Consider the following 25,198-nt stretch of genomic DNA (forward strand, 5'->3'; position numbering starts at 1 on the left):
AGCTGAAATGTTCACTTTGGTTATTTTATGGAAACATGGATAAATGTCATTCCTTTAAATCTTTCCTTAGTATTAGAATGTCGCATCATGAGTATATGATACTTGCACATTCTAGACAGTGATGGGAATTATTTTCAGTTTGGAAGGAAGAAAGTCTTGACAAGTATTTCTATTGTTAGGAATATGTTATGTTTGCATAGCATACAAATCTACTTATTTATTTATTTATTTACATTTCCTACCCATTTGTTAAACTGACAGCTTGTCAAACAACTTCATCTATACTGCTTGAACACATTTATCCAGTCCCGGGCACTGAGTGTTGAATTTCCAGAAATGATGTCTGAAGTTATTGCTGCACAGTTACCCAAGATCTTGGCAGGGATGGTGAAACCTCTTCTCTTTCATAAAAAGTGAATGTCAGTTTTCTTTCAAAAAATTAAATCTGTGGTATGTCATTGTTTTGGTTAGGGTTATGAGGTCTTTGGTTTTTATATTCTTCTGAACGCCTTACATTTATAACATATCATATTGTGTAAATTTATGAAAAAAAATGTGAGATTCTAACTTTCCTTTGTTAAGCATCATTCAAATTTTAAAAGTGTCTTGTGTACCCATAGTTTCTTTTAGAGTTTTTAAGACTGAAAGATTGTTGAAGTAAATTATGTCTTATCCATATTATTTCATACCATTTAGGTGAGACTTTTTAACTTTTGCATCAAACAAATCTTCTACTTTAGAAAAAAAATTCACATGTAATAATAAAAGTCTATTATATATACTACTTATGGATAACTCACTTTACCTTCCTAGTTATGCTTAGAGAAATGAATCTTTAAATGGCAGGCAAACTTTAAACAAAAAATTTATAATCTTAACTAGATTTTCAAAAATTTTTTAATGGAAAAAATATAGAAATGGAGTATAAAACCAAAAATGGTTTGATGTTTCTCAAAGTAGGCAAAACAACTCACATGTTAAGATCATTGTCCAGGCCAGAAATACGGATCTCTAGTAAAGAAATTAATAAGTAGCCCTGCTGTAGTAACAGTATTGGAGCTTTTGTTGGCTTTTTATTAAATATTTTGGGGGAGGGAATTGTCCTCAAATAAAATATTGCGATTAGAAAATAGAGGTCAGAAGAATTTTGTGACCTAATTCCATTCCTTATCATTGGTGACATGCAGAAAGTCACTCGATCTTACTGATTTTCAATTTCCTGATCTTTAAAAGTAAAATGTAAGAATATCTTTCCTGCCAAATGCTTCTTTTGGCCAGAGTTTCTTATTAACATCTTCTCAAACCAAAGATAGAAGGAAGGGAAGGAGAAAAGGAGGAAAGAAGCTTAAAGGAAGAAAGGGATAAATATATATATATTTTTTTCCTTCCCTCCATTATTCAAACATTTGAGGATGGTGTTTTTCAGTGAAATATAATAGATGATTCTCAGGTTGAAAAATTTTGTGAGTGCCTCTGATCCAAATCTAAAGGATACTTCAGGAAATAGATGAATCTCAGGTTGAGAGCTTCTGACCCAATTCTAAGAGAGCTGCTTCAGGAATTACTAGATAATGGCTTAAAACAGTACACCCAATTACAGTAACTAGAAAGCACACAATTCACATTGTTACTTGAATTGAAAATATTCCTTTGGAAGACAAACAAGAGTAATTTTGTCTGTGGTGAATCACTGGAGATACTTTTTTTACAAAAGAAAAATATATAAAAGAAAATATATACATATATATGTATATACACACACACACATATATATATATATGTGTATATATACATATATATATATATATATTTTGTACTTGGTATATGTACCAGCTGTTCATTAGACCTATCTGGCACATAGAATGTGTACATATACCAAGTTCCTACTGCTGGTGAAATGCAATCAAAATCAATTATTTCCTTTTATAAAGTAATTTATATCAATTTTAGGCATATATATGTATGTGCAAAATTTTTAACAACTCATATTTTTTTCCTAAGTTTCTTCAAAAGTGAAAATATTGCTGTCTTACAAATAAAACCTATCTTCTTGTGTAAATTAATAATTGCTAATGTGAATATTAAACTTTAAAAATATAGAAAAAATTTCTATATGTAAGTTTCTGATTTCTGAATGCTTTTTAATTATCCCATTTCTTCAACTGATAAATACAGTTTACCAAGGGACAATAACATAAGAATATTCTTAATACTAACATGACCTTTAAAACAAAATTATTTCATTTGATTAAAATGATTTTGATTAAAAATTGGCATAATTATGTTACCATAGCTTTTTTTAACAATAAATCTTTCAAAGTAAAAAAATAATTAGTTATAAATAGTTTTTACAAATAATGAATTCTTATGGGCATTTAAAATAGAGATTAAAATAATTTCTTGGCTTGGGTTCATTAGATCTATGTGGTAAATAAAATAGGTAATATACACATTAATAACTTTTGATTATAACTGTCAATGAGAGTTTAACCCAAGAATTCCAAATAGCCTCAACAAAATAGCCTATGCAAAATGGCCTCTTCCTTACAATATAAGGAATACTTGTCTTTTTCTGGAATTTATGTGTAATACATTATACTCTTAACTGATATTTGATTCTTCCTGGTCTTCATACACATACATATATCCTCTCTCCACTCTTCAAGCCAAATGTATCTTCCTAAAACAGATCTAATTATTCCATTTCCTCATTTAAAAATGTTCACTGACTTTCAATTACTTAGCACTCAGAGATGCCCATTAAAAATTTCAATTGAGCCTTTAAAACTATACCATTACCTTAAAAAAAAAAAAAAAAACTGGACTCCATCCTCAACAATTATATTTTAATTAGTCAATTTGATACATTCATCTTGTGTTCCAGCCATGCCAGTCTGTTACCAACAGGGTTTTTTTGTTTTTGTTTTTGTTTTGGGGAGTGGTTTTTTTGTTTGTTTTGTTTTGCCCAGATTTCCCTCTTTGTGCAACAATTCCATGATTTATTAACATTTCAAAACTCAGTCAAGTATCATTTCTATAAAGTTGTCTTGAGTCTTTCAGAGTGATTTAAATGCTCTTAAGAGTTCACTACCATTTTGTGTACCTCAGAGTTACAGTAGTATGTTGTTCTATGGTGCTGACTCTTGTGCAAGTCTGGGAGGCACTTTGAGGTGGGGCAGTAGGGCTTGTTGACTTGAGAGTTAAGTGACATGCTTTGTCTTCCATGCCACCATGGATCTCTATTATTCTTTGGTTACATTGCTGAATGGCTTTGTGCTCATGACATCATCACTTTCTCACATCTGTTCTCATGATGTTTCCATCTTCATTTCTTTTCATCATTTTTAAATTTGCTACCTTTTCCCTACTTTTTTCAGATCTTGTTCTTTATTGACTATAACATAGAAGAAGTGCATTCTGTATATCTTAAGAACAATACTTTTGTTTGCTCTTCTAATTTTAAAATTGAATGAATGGAATATTATTTTCTTCCCTAAGAAAAATTTCACAATTGCAATTGTTTTTTATATTTAATTAGCCCTAAATTATGTTGTATTGCAAGCTCAAAAATTAAAACTGTCCTTATTTAGGAATTCATCCAACAAATATTTATTGGGTACCTACTCCAAGCATAAGAAAATGTGTTAATAAGCTTTATAAGAATTTGGAGCTGAAGAAAGACTATAACTCAAAAACAAAGTTATAGTACAGTTGTAGGTATAAGTCAGTGTCTGATAAATAGTGGACAATCAAATTTGTTGTATTTTTCTTTCATGAGATTTAATGAGTGAAATTATATTTACATATATTTTTGCTGGGACAAGTACAGACAAAGATGCCTCATTTAAAATAAATCCTGCAAGACATGATAGCACATGTGTATAATCCCAGAGGCTGGGGAGGCCGAGGCAGGAGGATTGCAAGATCAAAGTCAGCCTCAGCAACTTAGTGAGACCCTGTCTCAAAAGAAAAAAAATAAAAAGAACTGGGGATGTGGCTCAGTAGTTAAGCTCCTTTGGGTTCAATAAATAAATAAATAAGTAAAATCTTAACCCCTCAATTTTGTAAAGTGCGACTTGTATTAAATAAATATGTTCATTTACTGAAAAATCTTTCAGTATTTTCCTGCACAAACGTCATCCAAATGGAAATATTTTTAATATAGGCCATATATTAGTTAAGGGAAGTCTACCAATTGTGTGACATAAGTAAATGTGTTTAGGTATGTCAACAATCAAAATGTCATTAGCGTTTTTACTAATGGACCCAAGGGACCGGTTGATGTGTGATAATTTTATTATCCAATTCTTGTTACTTTGGATTAAAAAAAATCTGATAGTACAAATCCTTTTTCAATGGTACAGGTTTAATTTCTAAGATAATTTTTAAATTTCCTGGTTTCATTCAACTATGAAGAAGTAAAATGTGTTGGCCACAAGGTTGGGATTTATTGTGATAGTTTGTTTTGCAGCCTCATAAGAATGTTTGATATTTTGATGTTGATCCCAGTCCACAATGTAGTTGTCTAAACATTAGGATTTAAGGCTAAGTTTTGAAAGGAAAAGAAAAACAAACATTCCAAAGAGAACATGACATTACCAAATGGAAGATATCTAGTCTCTAAATCTTTTACTATACAAATCCCTACTACTAATGTCATCATTACTATATAGTTATCATAACCTTTATCTTAATTTTTCAGGTCATGTTCTTTTGGGTAGCTCTAAAGTAAAATTAAATCCTAAGACATATATCAGGAAATACTTCATGGTTGATGAAATAGATTGTTGGGTTAATTAAAATATTTCCCTTTATGAAAGTTTGAAAAGTCATTTGAATCTGAAGCAATTATACTTCCAATATCAATTGTGATGTGACAATTTTTTAATGTTTAAAGATACAGCACTTTTTGATTAGCCAATACTAGGCTTTTTTTACATTTAATATGAAAATAATTTATTGTTAGACAGATGACATGCTAATATAATAGATAATGTGCTTTCTTCACAAATCATAACTTTTCAATAGCTGTGTCCTGCTGATCTATGACTTTTTAAATTATCCACAATACAGTGATGTATTTAATGATGGGACCTGGGGCTGTGTCCCACTTCTCCAATCCTTCTGAGCTGGATGAGTGGAGCCTGTCATGTAATCTCTCTTATTAAATCTCTTCCAACTATTTTGCAATTAATAAAAATGGAAACAAACAAAAAAAGTAAACAAGTGTTCAGAAACCAACAGTAAGTGCCATAATTGTATTTTCATAAAGCCATGATTCTGGCTATAATTTTTTTCAAACTAATCAGTTGTATTTTCTAATGAGACCAGAAATCTAGAAAATCCAGTTGCTTCATTTCTATCACTATGTACTATGATAGATTTGATTGATTCAATTTGAAATTAGGGCTAGAAGTATTAAATTGATTTCTTTCCCTGAAAAGATATACTGTTTATTTTTAATTTGGGTTCCGTTTTGACATTTTCAAATCACTTGTAACATTCACTCAACGAATAGACCCAGGGAACAGTTGATGTGTGATCCTTTATTACCCAATTCACATTAAGTGATTTTATTTTTCAAATATTAAGAACTTAACTAGAACATAGGCCCTTCAAAAATTTGTGCTATGTACGACATGCTTGAGTTATTTTTACTATGGCAGTAATTCTGCTAAAGGGAACAATGGGGTCTTGAAGCTGGGAGAAAGTCATCAATTCCAAAATTAACATTTCTATCCTGAAGAAGTAACATTATGATAAAAGAGATCTTCATATGTCTTTTGATTGATATATTGTATCCTTTGCCAAGACAGCTATTACATTTTTAGATTTTGCTGTGAATACCCAAACAATTTCTCTGATCTATACTTAACATTTAAGCATAAGTTTTCAGGCTAGAGTATGAATCCTTTTAAATATTTTTAAAACTCCAGAGCCTGTGTCAAAAAAGACCTCCACACTTGAAAAGCACTTTTTTTCCCCCTCAGATTTAAAGATATCTTCTCTTGATATCCAATAACTCACTAAACATGTCCCCAATTATAAAGTGAAAGAGCCAAGAGAATGACTCTTTTTCCCAAAATGTGCCTTTTAAGTAGCCATTGGATGTGAAACATTTCCACATCTCTAGTTTTAAAGGAAGTACATAGTCAGATATTCTAGCTCGAGTTTGCCAAGTCCTAAATGGCTTACCCTCACTAGACAGAGCCATGAAATTATTTTAATTAAGAATATCATCTGGGCACTATGATTTCACTGTTTTCCTTATTCAAGGTTGGACAAAAAGGACGATCTTTATCTCTACCTAGCATCTGCCATCTATTTAATGTAGCATTATTCCATGCTTCCAGGTCATAAAACTCCCAACTGAACAACATGCAGTATGGCAACCGACTGCTCACCCACACTATAGAAGACAGTCCAACCTGGACTGATCTGCATGCTATAATATGAATCCAAGCTGCACTGGGCCTAAATAATTGCATTTAGGTTGGATCATATCCTTGTTCAAACTCAGGAAACAGGTTCTACCAACTACTAGTTACCTGGGCTAATAGAACATATACTACCAGAGTTAGGCCTAAAGCAATGTGGCCTTAAAAGTTGAAAATAAAAAGCCAAGAGTAGTTTCTTTTAATAATCTATCCTATCACTGGAGAAGATTTAAGAATTTGGCAGAAGGGCATGGTGACAAGTTAAACAGCAGCAGTTTATAGCAGCAACTGCTTGATTGCTGCTAAGGGACAAAAAACATGAGGAGATCTGCTCCCTCCTGCAGTTGACCTCATTGCAAGACCCAGCCCTGGGCACATGCCTGGAGGCTGCGCCAGGCTTGTCCAAGCTTCACGCAGCTGTGGAGTTTGGAAAACTCTTGCTGGATTAGTCCCAGAATGTCAACCTCATTTTCAATTTACTAGCTCTCATTGCTTTATGTCATGCTGACCTTATTGTTAAACACAGGTTTGTTTGCTTTCTTACCACTCAGAGAGAAAAGAGGAGAGCATTATTTTTAAGGTGGCTGAAAGCTTTAACTGACAAAGCATCTTAGGAAAAATGTGAATTAGGCAACTAGGAAAGCATCCTACACCTATTACTCTAGAGAAAATTTACAGCTTTCTAAAGAAAATACATGCTGTACTACAGTGATATCAGCTCATGATCTATATTTAGACAGATATAAGTAACATATTTAAATAACATTGTAGATAGTTTTCAGAACCTACACTATTGCTTATTTTTATTATCTTTTAAAATTGCTCTTAATGTATCAACTCCAAATGTATCCAACTTACCAAACCTAAATTATTCTAAGTGAAACTCACGTAAATAATTTCTTCTTGTCAATTATAGTTAAAGTTTAACATTTCCTTGTCTATGATATTTACTTACCTCTGAGTTTTTATTAGGAATCAATTTTAAACAGCAGTGGCATTAAGCTATTTGCCATTAAAGATAACTTCTGTTACCCTCCTCCCCCCAGAAAAGCTTATATTTAAGATATCTGTCTACCAAACTGCATTCTTATTAAGATATGTTGTTCTTTTCCTTGATGTTTTAGAATTCAAAGGCAATTAAAGCTATTAAGCAGGGCAACATTCATGTCCACACTAAGTTTGTATGGAGCCTTCACTTGGTAGGCACAAAATTTTATTTTTTAATAATAGGAAATCAATCAATGGGACTTCTGTTATAACTTTCCTAAATGAGGTTCTTAACCAGAGCTCTGAAATCACAATATATTATGTAATAGTTTTCTTCTTCTAAGGGCTTTAAAATTTGTAAGAAAGACCAAAAAGATTTTTGAAGAATTAATACAACCCTACCATGTTCTTGTTAAAGCAAAGATACACTCTGCTTATTTTCCATTGGGTAAAAATACTATGCAGAAAATAGTTTAAATGGTAAGTTCAGTGTTGGATATGAACAGGAGTGAAAAGAGATTTTCACATGGCAGCCTTAAGAATTCATCTCTTTGACCAATAAAGTATCTCCTTTTAACTTTAGTATTATGTGTATATGTTAGTTTTCCTGAGATATGTACATTCACAAGAAAAAATCAGAGCAAAAGGGTTTTATATGAAAAAATACTTTTAAAATGAAAGACAACTTTTTTGACATTTAGAAAAAAATATTAAATTTCTCTATATTTTAGAATGAGCAGATATACTTTAATGTTAAATGGAGAGCTCTTGTAAATAGTAACAAATATTTTCCTTGATTATTAAAAGCAACAGTCATTATAGGATACAAAACCTGAAAGATTATTTGCTACGCTAATGACATGCTAGTTACTAGAAAATTTATGACTTAGAGCCCAAACATAAAAAGTAAATATGCTCAGAGCTTTGCTTTCTTTTTAAAAAGAAAGTTCTTCATTTTATAGTTTGAGGCTAACTGGTTTAGAAAAATCTACTACTAATCTATGACCTCTGTTTAGCTGTCAACTGACTGTTTTAAGATTTTAATACTTCCACTTTAAAAAGAAAGAAAAAGGAAAGATCAGTACCAAATTGTCCCTTCCAACTTTGAAAGTAGAATCAAAATACCACTTTTAGCTCTGAAACCATAAACTTCCTCAATAGTTAACATCAACATATCATAGTCATCTCTTAGTTAAGATATCTCATCTCTATGTTAAGATAAGAAAAATGTGTCATAAAACATCAAAACAAAATAATGTGTCCTTTTGTTTGTTTTTGGTACAATTGAAAAGTATTACTTTAGGTATCATTTTATTCTTTAGCAACTAACTACAAAGCATTTACTGTGTTGTGTTCCAGTCATTCTGCCAGTTTGTAGAGATCACTGTCTAACATCCTAGAGTTGTCTCTTCTCTGAGCTTGCAGTTGGATGGCAAATAGAGACGGGAAAATGGTCACCATGTTGTACTGTGAGTGCTATGATGGAGGAGGTACAGGGAGCTAACTATTGGGGCACCTGAGAGAAGCACCAAGCTTCAATTTAAGAGTGGGCAAGGTCATCCTGAAGAAAGTCAGTTCCAAGATCTAAAAGTGGTTGATTGTGTCGGGTCAGCAGATGTCTGAGGCAGGAAGAGAAGAGTGTTCCAAAGAAGTTAACAACATAGCAAAAATAAGAGATGAAGCCATGTGCACAAGGTGGTGAGAGAGAGTGGGACAGGATAATGATGAGTGAGGACAAATCAAGATCTAGGTCATCAGTATCCTTTCCCAGCCTTTCAGGAAGGAGTGTAGGTTTGATTCTCTTGTAAGCAAGAATGCAGCATAATTTATATAAATATGTTAGAAAATTCCCTCCCACTTTCATATGGAGAGTTGAACTGGAGATAGCTAATTTGGGAAGCAAGAAGAACTTTTTGAGAAAGTTGTACTATATTAGTGAAAATGATAGTCATAAACATGAAGAACTAAAGGTGACCATGACCTCCTCTCTAATATCCAGACAGGTTTTTATCAGACATAATTTTGAAGTTTTGACTGAATGATGAAAGTAGATGAAGTACACAAAATAAATTGCACAAAACAAGGCCAGCTCTATAACCATTCAGTTTGTGTTGAAATTACAAATTTTTCATCAAGAAAGAAAACAAAAACTAAGAAACAAGTTTTACCAAGTAGGAAATCCTATCTAACAGTATCTAGTCCTCCACCAATATCCCACATTTGCATGTTCTTCCAACCTCAAAATCCAGACCTGTGCACAAGATTCAGTCCCAGAATGTGTGGATTTGACCTGCTTATCCTGTTTTTTCCTTCTTCAGAACCAGAATAGCCTCTCATTTCCTCTTTCTGTCAGTTTGAGGCTTCTTTCTATGTCCTAGACTGAGTTCTTGTCATGTATTCTTAATCATTCCATCTGATTAATTAAGATATAGACTCTCTTGAGGAGACCTTGGAAATTTAGAACAGCATTTTTCTCTTAGAAAGCATCAATCTTCAGACTTGCCTTGCACTAGTTCTCACTAATTGCAGAGTCAGGGGCTGAACGTTGACCATAAGCATTTCTACTATAATAATCCTAGTTCTCCTCAGAGTAACATGCCTTCCTCCAAATGATCTGGAGAAGAAAAACACAAAGATTACTGTATTTCAAGAAGCATATACTTTAAAAGTACCCTGGAAATTTATATGAAGTTTTCTGTCAAGAGGGAGAAATCTATCTCTCCATCTGCCTAGGCCTAACGGTCTTCCTGCACTGGCTGGTACAGATGAAAACCATAAAAAGTGGATGATTATAGAATCCTAGTGCTAACGTCACATAAGAAATGTGAGGCTTTTTTGTGGCTATAAAGACTGCAACTTCTTAGAGAAGTCTAGGTTCTGCATGGTGCCACATAATTTCTTTTCAAAATAGTGTCTTATACTCCCCTTACAATAATTTGACTGGTTTGAACACAGATTACTCATGTTTTATACTGAAGTTGATGCAATATTCAAAGCTATCCACTCCTGCATGTTAGTTGGCAAGAGGCACAGGGAATAATTTTTTTCTCATGACCCATGCCCTCTTGGTTCTTTCTGCTACTACTCTGTTTTGAGTAAATAATGTCACTAAGTATATTCACTACTCTTTAAAAGATTATTTAGCCCTCATGTAATTCTTGAATCTAATTGAATCTAATTCAACACTCTGAACTCCTCATTTATGGGTGTGATATAAAATATTTCAAAGTATGTTATTTTGCTAATAAGATGAAATGCTCCTCCCAATCTATACCCCCCCCCCCAGCTTGACACTGGCCCCTGGAAAGGACTAAGTGAAAAGTGCAAAGCTGTAAAAATTAAAAATTAGTTGCTAGTGGGTACCTAAGAACATCATCATATACTTATTTTCCATTTAATGTTAAAAATTCCATCTTGGCAGAGATTGTGGCTAAATGGTAGAGCACTCGCCTAGCACAGGCGAGGCCCTGGGTTCGATCCCCAGCACCACATAAAAATAAAAAAAATAAAAATATTGTGTTCAACTACAACTAAAAAATAAATATTAAAAAAAATTTCAGGCTGGGGATGTGGCTCAAGCGGTAGCACGCTCGCCTGGCATGTGCAGGGCGCTGGGTTCGATCATTAACACCACATAAAAATAAAATAAAGATATTAAAAAAAATTCCATCTCTGTAAACCAAAGGTGTATTTCAAAGGAAATATTTTGTGATTCACACACAAAACTGAGTAAGTCTGCTCAGTTTGACAGGAATCTTACATTAAATTAGCTAAGGGTTTGAAATGAATCATGTTCAAATAATATGTTTCTCAAAAAATGTTGGGAATTTAGCTAAATAATCCTTATACTATGTGATAGTAAAGAATAAACTAATTTCCATCTCTATTTTTATTAATGAATTAGACACCCCAAACTTCATTAAAATCACATACAAGATGCATGCAAATCTTTAGTACCTTATTCTTAAGGCTTACTTTAAAGTTTTAATCAGCATTTCAGTTTGTACAATACTGTATGTGACGTAAAGTGGGATGTTATCAGGGATGGTTTGGCAGTATATACCCTTAACTACGTATGCATTTTAATGAAGCAAGGAGTAATCCTGTCACTGAAATTGGAACCAACTAATTATTTAATCATAAAGACAAAATGCAGTCAATTCCTATCTAGCAAGATGTAGTGATGCACTGTTTTGGTTACTCACATTGAAAAGTTTGATCTCTATTCTATAAATATTAATTTTCATATGAAATTTGGTGCACTTATCATTAAAGAAAAAAGAGAATATAATCTATTTGTTAATAACAAACTATTTCAGACTTATTGTGAACTGGTTTCATAGTAGGAATATAATTTACTATTATACTGGGAATATACAAATACATTTCTTTAGTAAATAAGTACCTTCTTTGGAGAAACAAAAGGTAAAAGAATAGAAGAGATTTCTTGTTCTGTACCAGTTGCTAAGATGCCAGATATTGCTAATTGTTTGAAATGTAAACATTCTTGTTTCTTAACCAACTAGATCTGGAATAGCTGGAAGAAAGAAGAAAGTTTTATTGAATCATTTGGCCATGAAAATGTTTCTACATCAGAGAAAGTTTATTTCATTTATTCCTGGTTTTACTGTGTTTGACATTTTTAAAATAAACATGCCCCATATTCTGATTTACAAATTTAAATAATGTTCAGACACTTCACATCTACCCATAAAACATTATGCTATGCTTTTTGTAAATACCTGACTTTAATCATTGATGGAGTCTAATTTACGGTTAACTAATGAATAAAGAGAAAATGTGGTATCTATGAATATAAATGCACATGAGACTATTCCTTGGTGATACTGTATGCCACTATATGGTGGCACTATACCATCCTAGAATCTAGATCTCTTTACACTATTAATGTACACATATCCAAACTCTAAATATCTATGTTTAAACCAATATTCAATTTAAATGGTAATATATTATATTTACCTGATCAGGACAAATTCATGTTTGTCCTCATCTTCATTGAGGACAAATTCATCTTATAAGTGATTTAAACCAAGCAAACAGAATAACTTTATAAAATGCAGAGATCTGTGACCAATTGTTTATGAACAGTTTGGAATTCACAATGGTTAAACAACTTAAGCACTATACGAAAAAGCAAACTATTTTTATGCCTACATTATATCAGTTTCTGTTAATATCCTGTGATATAAGACAAGCAGTATAGCACAGCACTCAAGAGCATTTGCTCTGTTGCCAGACTCAGTTTGAATCCAGAAACTCTGTTTCCTTATAGGTGGTCTTGCAACCTACTACATCTCTCTACCTTAGTTTTTTTTCCCCTGTAAAATGGATATTTTAATAATAGTATCTCTACCAGAGGGTTGTTATGAAGATCAGATTAGAACAAGAACTTAGAGCAGTAGTTGGCATAATAGCACTACTATATAGGTGTTTTGTCCAATTCAAGTGGCTTTTTCTTTAACAGATAAGTAAATGTTTAAGGTTACAGAAGATACTTAACCTTTGTCTTGCATAATTTAGGAAAAATAATTTTTAATATTTTAGATTATGAGAAATTCAATGGCATCAAAATTTACTTATCAAAATGATTTTTTCAGCAAAGATCAAGGTGGATTATTATAAATCGAAAATATCAGATATAAGTCATAAAGCCATCAATTCAAATAACCATATTTAAAAAACATTCCTAGGTCTGAAACAGTTTCTACATGAGGCAGGTTGTACAACCAAGTCTATTTTATTTTTAGAGATCTAGTCCTTCCCCCACACCTCTTTTTTTTTTAATAAAAAGAAGCATGTAGGAAGAAATATTTTTCAAATTTATTAGGTATACTTAATAAAACAATAATAAAGAATTCTATTTGTAAAATAGTTAAGATTAAATTATAAAGTCAAAATTTATTTTGTTGTTACCAAAAGACTTCAATATAATTTATATCGCAAAACTTATTACAGGAACTATAAAGTAAGTCTTTACTTTGAGAAATACTGTTTTGTGTAGTTCTTGTTATAAACATTCTAGAAATTAGAGATAATTCTATTTTTCCAAATAAAATTTGAGTTATATATGTGAATGGAATATGTTTAAAGGAGAATAAAATACAATCTAACAGTAACCATTTTAACCACACTACATCATAATGTGGGTACCACATTTCTTGATTTGACTATTTTATTTTCTCTTGGCTGAAATTATCTCATTTATTTGCATTGACATTTTCACATTTGATGGTCTGTTAAACCAGGCTTTATCTTATAATTTTTTTTTTATCTTAAATGCCATTTGCCAAGTGGAAGTCACACATAGTTGGGCAAAAACTTTTACTGGTGCCCCTGATAAGACCAAGAGACATTACTAGCCTTTAAAGTATTTTACAGTCAATAAAATACAGTATGTATACTTATTTTGCTTTAGTTGAATTTCATTCCTTCTACTTCTTTTACCCAATGTTAATATAAATTCCTATTTATGAGACCAATAAATTTTGCTTGGCCAGTTTTCTAAGTTTTGGTGCAAGTGTTTGTTGTGTTGATTTTAAGAAGTAATTATCATTGACAATTTTTAAAAATAAAAGACAATAATAACCTGATAGGAAAAGAAGTATCAAATGAAACCAAACTATGCCTACTTGTAAATCAACTAGCAGAGAGGCCTACATACCAATTTCAGACCCTCATTAGCCACACCCAAATATTTATTTGTAGTAAAACCAACTGCTGTATTCCACCCAGACTTTTAAAAGACATATATATCACTACTCTGAAATATAATGTATTGTGATGTTAGTAATCTGTCTTAAATTCTCAGTGTCTTAGAGCCTCAGTGTCTCCACCTAAAAATAAAAAATGAAATTTCAACAAAGAGCTTTGCTTTTACATGAAATAGTGCCTAGAAAATAACTTGGCAAAATAGAAAACCCTATACTAACATGTTATTTTTCTAGGTAATTGGTAAACACAGCCAAAAAAATTAATAATTACAATATAATATTCTACAACATAGGTAGATAGTGTTAATATACTAGTAAACCTTGACTCACCAAATACATGTTCTTGTTTTTGTGGTGCTGGGGATTAAACCCAGAGCTTCACACATGCCAAACAAGCACTCTCAGTGAGCTATCCTCCCAGCCCTATAGAATTTTTAATAACTAAAACATACTAAGCTTACTGGCATAGCTAACTATTTTTTTAAAGCTATATTCAAAAAGCGTCCAAGGCTAATCTGGCAAAGAATCCATGGCACAAGAGAAGGCAGTTTTGTGTGGAATTCCAAGTCCTCCAGGGACCTTCAACCTGTCACTCTCCTGTGCAGTTTGAAAGGTAATTGCAATGTACATCTGTGCTCTGCAACCTCTCTTCACTGCAATAGGAGATCATTGAGGAGCTGCTCTTTGGAAAATGTGATATTGTTTGGGAAAACTGGTTGTTTTCCCACTCTCATGACATTGTATTTTCCAACTTCCTAATATAGAACTATGTTCACAACTGTTAGAGGCCTTCAGGTTTTAGTAAATTTTATGAAAAGTAAAACATTGTATATTTAAAGTTTATGTGTAATTACTCTCCTCTACTAGTAGGTCAGTTGATAGAGTACTTTCTGGACAATAAACATGTATTTGTAGCAAGGAAACTGGCCTAAGCAGAGTGACCTGGTGACAGGAAGGAATTAGTGTTTGTTCTTAAGTTATCTGAATTGGCTACCTAAACTGGGCTGGATTCATTAGATTCTTGCCTGATAGTTTCTTTCACTTTTGCTGCATAGCTACACAATGCTATGTTTCTTTCTAGAATGAAGAAAACACTGAATTTATATTCAGAGGCTCCTCACACTTAACATCCCTTACATATTTTTTTTAAAGTGTGTACATTGAAGTAAGTTACATATATCATGGGTAGCTATTTCCTTAACATGTTGTTATTTCTATTGATCTAAGATTTACTTTAAAATTATTCAGGGACAGTAAATGTCTGTTCTTAACCCTGCAAATGTACATGTAAGCTTACGAACACAAGCAATCCAGAGAAAAATGTAGTCAAGGCTCTGTCACAAAAGAGAGTAGAAATTACTGTGAAGTCTAAAACACAGGGGAGAGAGCTTAGAAGCTTGAAGGAAAACACTTGAGTTCTAAGCTATGTGCTGACACTTGCTATTGGGTTGGTGTGGGTTACTTTACTTCTTGGAAAATAATTTCTCTATCTGAAAAAAGAGGACACGTGATGTTATGTATACATTAACACATTCAAAACTTTTGCAATTGTAGTACTATTTCACTTATTTTAAGCTCTATGCCTTATTCATATTCTTATATTGAAATCTGGACAGTAATGGTTCAATATAACTTGTAGTAGATATTGGTTTAATTTTGTTGTATAAGTTGTTATTAGTTACATTTGTTTAACTTCATGCAATTTGAACTGGAATGTTTCCATTTAGTTGTTAGAAAAAGGCAGAAACATCTAATTCCTTTCTATTCCCTACATATCTATCAGCAATCTGAAGTAATTTCAAAAATTTCCTCAAATAATTTTAGCCTAGGCTTCTCCATTCCATTTCAAAGTTGGATAGAAATAGCACATAACACTAACATCTTAAAATACTGACACTTTAATTTGTGAGACTTCCAAATCTAATGCACTTTTTCCTAAGTTTTAATTTTTTCAATATTTTTTCAGTAAATTTGAAATATTTTTTAGAAATATTCCTTTTCAATTTGCAGAAACATTTTTTTGCCTTTCTTTCCATTTCTTATTTACTCATTTCCATTAATAAAACCTTGGTTCTGAAAAATGAATCATGCTTTCCATTATACTTTCTTAAATTGAATTTGATATTACAATTCAAAATGTTAATTTGTACTTTAATTATTCCCAGCTGTATTTTTTTAAAAAACATCTTTTAACTGCTTAAAATAATAAGTAAATAGCTTCACACTATACTCCAGGGATAAACTGTTCAAACAGAAATATGAAAATTTTCATTGATTAAACCAAAATCAATTGTGAAATAATTTCAAATGAATGTTTTAACAATGTGCATGCTACATGTAAAAAAGTTATTTAAAAGATCATGTTCAACATACACATTTCAATTTGATAAGTTCCTCTGTATTAATTGGAAAGTCACTATGTTTTAGTCTGATCTTTGAACTAGTATATTTCTCTATATGGAAATTTTGAATGGCATAAGAACATGTACTGCCAGAGGACACAAATTAATCATCTTGTAATAAATATGGATTTGTCATTGAAAACATTTCTGTTAAAATGCATCATTAGTGGTACTTATTCACTTATGCATATAAAATTCATTGTTATTTTAATCACATCCAAACATCACAACCCAATACCTAAACTGAAACTTCTTACCCAGATCTGTATTGCACTTGAAATATCTTACTGCTTATAAATATTCTGTTCCTTTCTTTGTGTGGTGTTTGGTCTCTCAATATACTATTTAAGCCAATTTCAAATAAAAGTATAGTCAGAGTATCATTGGATGTTATTATACAAATCTCTAAGAATCATCGGGATCATGAACTTTTTGTTTTTATTAGTGTATAATAAAAACATTAGTTATACATGATATTGAGGTTCATTTTGACATAATCATACAAGCATGGAATATAATTTGATCCAATTCAGTTCCCAGTACTTCTCTTTGCTTCCCCTCCTCCCTCTCCCTGTTCCCTTTCCTTTACACTGTCATCTTCCTTCTATTTATAGTTCTTTTTAATTTGTGGTTTACAGATATACATAAAGGTGAAATTCACTGTATAGCATAATTTGGTCAAGTTCTTTCCACTGTTTCTCCTTTCTCCCATTCCCTCTTCCCTCTCAATCGCCTTCCTCTGCTCCCCGATCTCTCTTCTATTTTCATGGACTCCCCCACCCCTTTGGCCCTTTATTTTGTTCTAGTCTCCACATAAGAAAGAAAACATGCAATCCTTGACTTCCAAGTCTGGATTATTTCACTTAGCATGATGTTCTTCATTTCCATCCATTTATCAGCAACCACCACAATTTCATTTTTCTTTATGGATTATGTGTGTATACTACATTGTCTTTACCCGTTCCTGTGTCAGTAGGCACCTGGACTGGTTTCATAATTTGGCTATTGTTAGTTGTGTTGCTACAAACATTGATGTGTCTGAATCACTATAGTATGAAAGTTTCAGTGCTTTTGTATAATTACCAAGGAGTAGGATAGCTATGTCATATGGTGGTTCCATTCCCAATCTTTTGAAGAATCTCTATACTGCTTTTCAGAGTGATTGTACTAATTTGCACTAATTTGAGGTCCCACCAACATGGATTCTTTACCTGTGGTCTACAGATTTTTGGGGTTTTGGCAGCTGAAATCCCACTGCAGTCTAGCAGAACTTTAGTATCTGTATGGACATGTATTCCATTACTCTCATAAGCTTCTCAGAGGTTTCAGCAATGAAAAACACATTAAGAAAAAAAATCATCTCTACCATCTTATGTTACAAATATTGCACTTGATACTCAAGAGAGTTTATGACTTATCCAGGGTCACAGAGGGCAGGAGTGTGATAGCTGGAGCTGGGTGCTAATTTGTAAGTTATGCAGAGAGGGAATCTTGTATACTCATACCTCCCTTCTGACACCAAATGTGTGTGTATGTATTGCAAGGCGGGGATTCTCCCAAAATTTAGTTCTCCAGTTCACTGCAGACAACAACTGGGAACTTTACAATCCAATTCAAAACTATCTACTTGGAGTTAGTTCAGATCTCACAGGTTTAGGGCTCAGTCCCACAAGACTGCTCCCACTTTAAGTAACAATCACAAGTGGTGGGTCTCCAGGTCACTTACAACTACTTTCTCACTTGGCTGCACGATAGAGGTTCCATGACCCCTTCCTCTGGTACATTCTTTTGCTAGAAGCGCTTACAGACTCATGGAAACATTTCTGTTCACCAGCTTATTATATAAAAAAGAACATGATGGAAATTACAGACAAGAGGCCAGAAGAAGACGTGCACAGGGTAAAGTTGGGCAGAGTTCTAAGTTTAGGAGTTTCTGTCTCCATTGAGTTAAGTTATGCCTCCCTCCCAATGTGTGAATGCATTCACCAACCCAGAAGCTGAACATGATCTGACTATAAACTCAATATCCAGAAGCTCTCTGCATCCTCCACCTTCAAGAATGAGAGGTGAGGCTGATAAAAAATTTTAAGTTTTTCTTTTTCCTTCTTTTTTTTTTTTGGTGGCACTGGGGGGCGGAACCCAGAACCTTGTGCATGGGGAGCTATATCCCCAGCCCCACTAATTTTTTAAAAAAATTGTGGTTTGCCTTTCTAATAACCAGCTTCACCAGAAGTCACCTCATTAAAACAAAAAATGTTCTTATCACCAAAAAATTTTCAAATGATTTTGGAGCTCTGTGTCAGAAAACTGAGTCTCAAAGATCAAACATTAGAATGAAAAATTCTTCTAGCACCTCTTTCACCTAGGAAACTATGGGGTTTTAGGAGCTGTATTTTAAGAACTGAGGGCAAATACCAATACATACAGACACACACACACACACACACACACACATGTGCAAACATATGTGTGCACAAACATACACACTTCTTATCTCACAAGTCTGACCTCAGAATGCTATAGGTGATCCCAACATAAGTCGATTTTCAGTAGACACAGACACTGAGAAATTGTGGGTTTCCCCTAATTTGTTCCACATTAAGTCAAAACAATTTGACCTCCCATTTCAGTTAGTGCCACAATATTATTACACCCAACCATAATATAATTGTAAATTATTATCCATGTTTTATCCTTTAAAATATATACTTAAGGAAAAGTTTAAGTGAAATTCTCCTATTTCTGCAGATGAACATTTGTGAACACAATAATTTTTCCAATAATTCTTTTTTTTTTCTCAATGAAAACAAATCATAGAAGTGGCATTTCTGTTTCCTTGATCATGGTCTTTAACTATTCACTAATAAATAATGTGTGACATTTCATTTTCTTATTATTTGGAATTAGGATACAAAATAAACACAAGAGTCAGAAAAAAGTTTAATGAAGAATTTATCAATTCTGAAACTTAACATCATATCCATATCTCATCACCACTTTGTACAAATTCCAGTGAAATTATTTCAAATGTGAAATGAACAGAAGATCTCTGTAAGATACAATTTGTTTTAAAATGTTTCAAAGCATGGCTTAGTAGGTTTGGGAGTAGCATGAACAATATTGTCTTCTAAGAGTTACCATTATCAAAACAAAGGAATCAGCTTATCATCCAAGTGCTTGATCCAATAATCATTAAGATAGAATTCCATTTTAAAGAATGAAGGCCTAAATTAGCTGAAAATATTCATGGAGAATGAAATAGGAAACAATCTCTGGGATTAAAATGTACCTAAAAATAATGACAAAAAGGAATGCTCCCCACAGTTCCTTAAGGCACTAACCAATATACATTGAGCATCTATTATATGCCATTGAAGAACATGGAGGGTTATCAAAGTAGAAGCCAAAGTCACACTCAATTAAATAAAGGTCTTACTAGAGATAAAGAATATTGCACACATGATGTCGAGCACAGTGGTGCAGGCCTGTTATCCCAGTGACTTGGGAGGCTGAGGCAGGAGAATCACAAGTTCAAGCAATTTAGTGAGGCCCTAAACAACTTAATGGCTTAGTGGCACCCTGCCTTCAATCCCCAGTAACCACCCGCCCCCCAAATAATATTATACACAGGAGAAGAGTTCAAGGATATTTAAGCTAAAATATATATACATCTTAAATCATAGGCTTCACTTCCAATGTTGGAATTCAGAGAAGAGAGAAACTGGTACAGACCTAAGGAAGCCAGTTTGGAGCTGACAGGGGGTGGAGTTGAATAGGCTGACTAAAAGGAAAATAGCAAGTCATAGCTACAGTGTGAAACTGCTTATAGTTGCTCTTTTCCTTAAACCAAATCTTTGGAAAACAAGAGCAATGAAAAAGCCAATCAGAACAGAAAAAGTGCATAAATGCCTGGCTGAGAACTTTATATTAAAAACTACAATGAAGTTTCATTCAGTAAGGAAGAAGTATTTTATGTAGGACATAAACCACCATGGTTTCAGTATGTCATTAAAAGAAATTAAATGAATAAGAAAAATGGGAAAGACTGTTGAGGGAAAAAAAAAAAGAACTTACAATTTCAAAAAAATTAAACATGTAATATAACCTTAAAATACTGTAGTAAATAAATCTTGTCCCTGAAATCATCTGCAAGGGCGTTTCATGTAGGAATTATTGAATTGCTAATTCTTTCTCAAAACTCTTATTTTTGAGAAAGGATTAGCAATAACTTATCTTTGTGTATCTTTTCCAAATAAAAATCCCAGTTATCCACAGAACTCAAAATAAATGAACAAAGCAGGAACCCATTTCATGAGGGCAGCCCATCCCAATAAGGGAGGAAGAACATACACACACATATACAAACACACACACATACACACAAACACACACACACACACAGAGGTTTCAGTGCCTTAGCAAGTCATGGGCCCTTATAAGGTCATATTCAATTTATTGCCAGGAACAGCAATTCAAAGAAACAAATAAATCAGCTTCTCAAATCACGTTAACAAAGGTTACAGTTTCCTGTGTATAGTACTTTCGAGAATTTTCTATGTTCTATCTCGGAAGGTCAGTGAGCATTCCTATGATCTCTCTGTGTTTATACCAAAAGTACAATGTGAACTTTGGCAAAAGAAATAGCTCTAGGTTAGCTATGCTTTTTAGGTTGATACTGTAAATACAATTGAAAGCTAGCCAATTCCACACTATTGCTAAGAATTCAAGAAAAGATTTATAAATGGCATCCAAAGACTCAGAAGTGATTCAAATGACTTGTCAAAATGGAGATTTATCTTTTGCATTGTTAACAACACTTAGAGCATCTGCAGATGTCTGCAGGGTCCTTGAGAACTCATCATCCCTAGGCTGTACTAGCTCTCCCCCATCTCTCCCCCACACCCCCTGCTCCGGCTCTCTGGGCACTGTCCCTGTCCATGCAAACACTTTCAGCAGACTGCCTCAGTAGGAAGTACCTGATCAGTCCATACTCTAAGGAGTAAAGCACAGTAGAGTACAATTTCCTGCAACATGAGCCTTTTAAAGGAAAAAAGCAAATGGTGTGATTTTTGTTATGCAAGAAAGGTCTCTAGGAGAGATTTTTTTAAGAAGTAAAGTCTTAAGATTTAATAGTTTTTTTTTTTTTTTGAAAGGACCATATTTTGGAACATGATAGAACCAATGTTCCAATTATAATTATGAGAGAAAATACAAATGTATTCCAGTGAAACTCAAAATGTTCACATATCAATGCATCCAGATTAACAAGTGGGCCCTAGTACTACTTCCATATAAATTTCCATTTATTTCTTAGAGATCTGTTGGCAGGTGAGGCAGTGACTGTGTTTAAGAAGGCAAAATTCATATTTATTATCAGAAGCATGCAAACGTCTTAAAAATACCGTCTTCCATTCTTTGGGGCAGGAAAGGGTGAAAGACCATTCCTCTTTGCTGTTCGAATAAAGAAGTTAAAACACACACCCTTAGAAAGTTTCAAAGGGAACTAAAGTCAAGTCTTGTATTTCACCCTTGAGAGAGTTATGGCTGCAATGATTTTGATGGGACCAACTGTAGGGCAAGGTGAATAGTACATAGATCAGAATTAAGTAGGGTCAGCCAAAACCTACCATCTGCTGTATCCTTAGAGCTTTTGATGAGTTGTGCATGTTTCTTTCTTTCTTCTTAAAAATAAGAAAAGGGTGCCTTAATTAGAAAAAGGCTTTTAAAAATCACCTTAATTCAGACAATACTTGTGTTCTGTTCCATAATAGAAAGTTTTAGCATATGACAATTTTCTATGTGACCAGGCAACTGTGCAAAGAAGACATACTAAATTGGTTGTAATTCCTAATTTTGAGACAGGTAAAGAGGAATAATAATAATGTAATTAATGATAAAAATCATGGCTTAGGTAACTGAGGTTAAAAGATTCAGAAATAAAAACAAAATAGGTATTAATTCATAAAATGAGACAGAAATAATAATTATTAAACAATATCTATGGAATCATATGGTTAGAATGAATTAACTTAGCATGTCTTCTTCATCTTCTTCTTATATTTGTATGATCTCCAACATTTGAAAAGCTTCCTCCTTGACCATCTGTTGTGCATTACCTCACCTGGAAAAGCAAGCCTTGTGGAAAGCAGGCAATTTTTTTTACGTGCATTTTTGAGCTGGAGAAAATGAAGCTCAGGGAGGTATTATTATGTTTATCAAGGAGCAATTGACTGAACTTGAATGGGAAATGTGGTCTCAGCCACTCTCCTGGCCAATTTCTCTCCTTTTAGCTCCCCACTTACCAATGCGGGTAGTCCAGCTTCTTTCCTTTTAGAGTAGGTCAGTTTGGAAAACAAGAGTAATCTATTCCAAACTGTTCTAAGGCATTGACTGACTGTCAAACTTATGACTGAGATATAATGACTATTAAATTGGTTTCCAGAATTTATTTAAAAACATGAAAAAAAAAACATGCTAATAGAACTGTTTTCTTCTACCATGAAATAGAAGTTTCAAAAGTCTGGAGTTTGAAATTCTGTTCATTCATCATTGCTCTCCCATCCAGCAGAGCCATCAAACTGCAAGGTTCTCATTTGATATTTTTCAATCCTGTACCTGAAAATGCACAGATACTAAATTTATATTGTGTGATATAATTTTTACCTGAATCTCTTGATGCAATTAAGAAACCTAGTGCACCTTTAGGATAGTTCCAGCATCATCATGAATGTGAAAATTATTATCACTGTCTATGGAAATACTATTTGCTAACTAGGTCTAAAAAAGACCAACAAAACCCTCTCACTTCCCAGTAGAATTTCACTGGTTCTAATGAAAAAAACAAAGGCTTTAGGAGTATTGTACTTTCTTATCCCTGCAATTCTTTAAATTGTCTTCATGTCTATAACATTTAAATAATTATTCTTTTCATGGTTGAGATAGGAAGCAAATAGTAATAATGATGGCTTTTTTGTATTCAGGAGTATTTCATGTAACATTAATAATCTGAGTTATCTTATTAGTATCTCATGTTATAGGGTAGAAAAATTAAACTTTTGAAAATCAGGATTTAAATCTAAAAAGCACTAACTTCACAGTTTAGTCACTACTCCATAAGCTCTGTATAAGATAATCTACAGACATGAAGGAAAACTATCAATACAGGGCAAGCCTTTTTTGTTTTGTTTTGTTTTTAATCAACAAATTTTGTTTTATTTATATAAAATTTAACCCATAATAAGTTATGCCATAATTATTATGGTCTGACATGTAAAATTGTAAGTTTATTATTTAAAAAAATATAAACTTAATTTATTTTCATACTACTATTACTGACAGGAGTCAGGATCACTAGGGCCTACCTCCTGCTTTTTGGGGCAAAAAAAGGGGAGATGGGTGATTCTTAAACTCATTGATGGGGCCTTGAGTTTAGAGGTCTTGGTGTTATAGGATTGGAGCCTGCTTCTGGGAGTTGCTGAGTGGTCTATGTCTTGGAACCCCATGCTGCTCAGGCAACTTCAACTTTCTGTAGTTGCTCAAGTCTCTGGTTTTCAGCCAGGGTCTTCTGGAACGAACGATAATAAAGAGGAGGAGGGGATCACAATACAGGGTGACTCTTGAAAGAGGCAAGAAACTCAAGAGAATCCCATGCAAATGTAAAGATGTCATCCTAATCCAGAAAACAGAAAGGTTTTCTTTTCTTTCCTTTTATTGCAGCTCTTCTACTGTATGAAGTAAAAGACAAGCAGTGAACACACAGCTTTTCTTCTCTTGAGTCAAGAGTCCAGAAACCTATGTCCCTGAAATGAAGTGGCCAACAGAGATAGACTAGCATAGGGCAAGACCAGAGCGAGCAGCCAATAGACCTGATTGATCCCTTCTGCCCATGCAATGCCTCCTTCCTCTCCCACCCTGCTTCAATCCCATTAAGAAATAAGCTGCCCAGCCTTGAGTCCTCAGAGAGCAGTCTAATGACATTAACCTGTGAGTATCTCCCCTGTGCTAGAGCCCAAGCCCCAGGACAACCTTGTTTGGATGGCATTTCTCACGTTTTTATGATTTCTCTCTTGAATTGAGCAAAAGAATCCCCGGATGAGCTGGTAACACCAAAAGAAGCTGGTAACATCAAAAAAGAGCTGAACTTTTTGATGTTACCAATTGAGCAAAAAAGCCCTATGCTGATTGGTAACAAAAGCAGCAGAATAAAAACATCTCTTCTACTACCAGATAATGCTCCAGAAATTCAAGACTAAAATTGGAGACTGAGATTACAATGTTCAGACATAAGATTCCAATGCAGTTTCATATTCACAAAGATCTGAAGTTACTAATAACAATGGTTCTTAAACCTGAAGGCCCAAATTAAAAGTGCTGGACATTGGGTAAAAAATTAAATATTTCTTTTCTGATGCCCAGATGAGCCTATTTTAGATTATCTTTTTAAAATGCTCAGGTTCTTGGTCATTTTCTGGTTGCATCCAGTCTTTCTGAGGCTACATATGGAGCCAAAATTTTGTCTGCCCACTCATTGTTCCAAAGGAATAACAAAACTTTCTCTAAAGCACCTTAAATTCTGCTGAACTCTGTTTGTTAGCAACTGTGTGCAAAACTCTGCCAGGAAGAAATTTTCCTCACATAC

At 33.3% G+C, this 25,198-nt stretch overlaps 1 protein-coding gene across 1 annotated transcript in view; it reads left to right on the forward strand.

The window, feature by feature from the left end:
* Pgr (progesterone receptor) overlaps positions 1–17,029 on the forward strand; it is an 88,816-nt gene extending 71,787 nt beyond the window's left edge. Inside the window, exon 8 of the mRNA XM_046466839.2 lies at positions 262–17,029. Coding sequence (XP_046322795.1) covers positions 262–417 — 156 coding nt within the window. The 3' untranslated portion in view covers positions 418–17,029. The remainder of the gene's footprint in view (positions 1–261) is intronic.
* Positions 17,030–25,198: the final 8,169 nt, after the last annotated feature.

Source organism: Marmota monax, unplaced genomic scaffold, assembly GCF_021218885.2.
Source record: "Marmota monax isolate L192 unplaced genomic scaffold, Marmota_monax_Labrador192_F-V1.1 WCK01_AAM20220418_F8-fsc00045, whole genome shotgun sequence".
NCBI lineage: Eukaryota > Metazoa > Chordata > Mammalia > Rodentia > Sciuridae > Marmota > Marmota monax.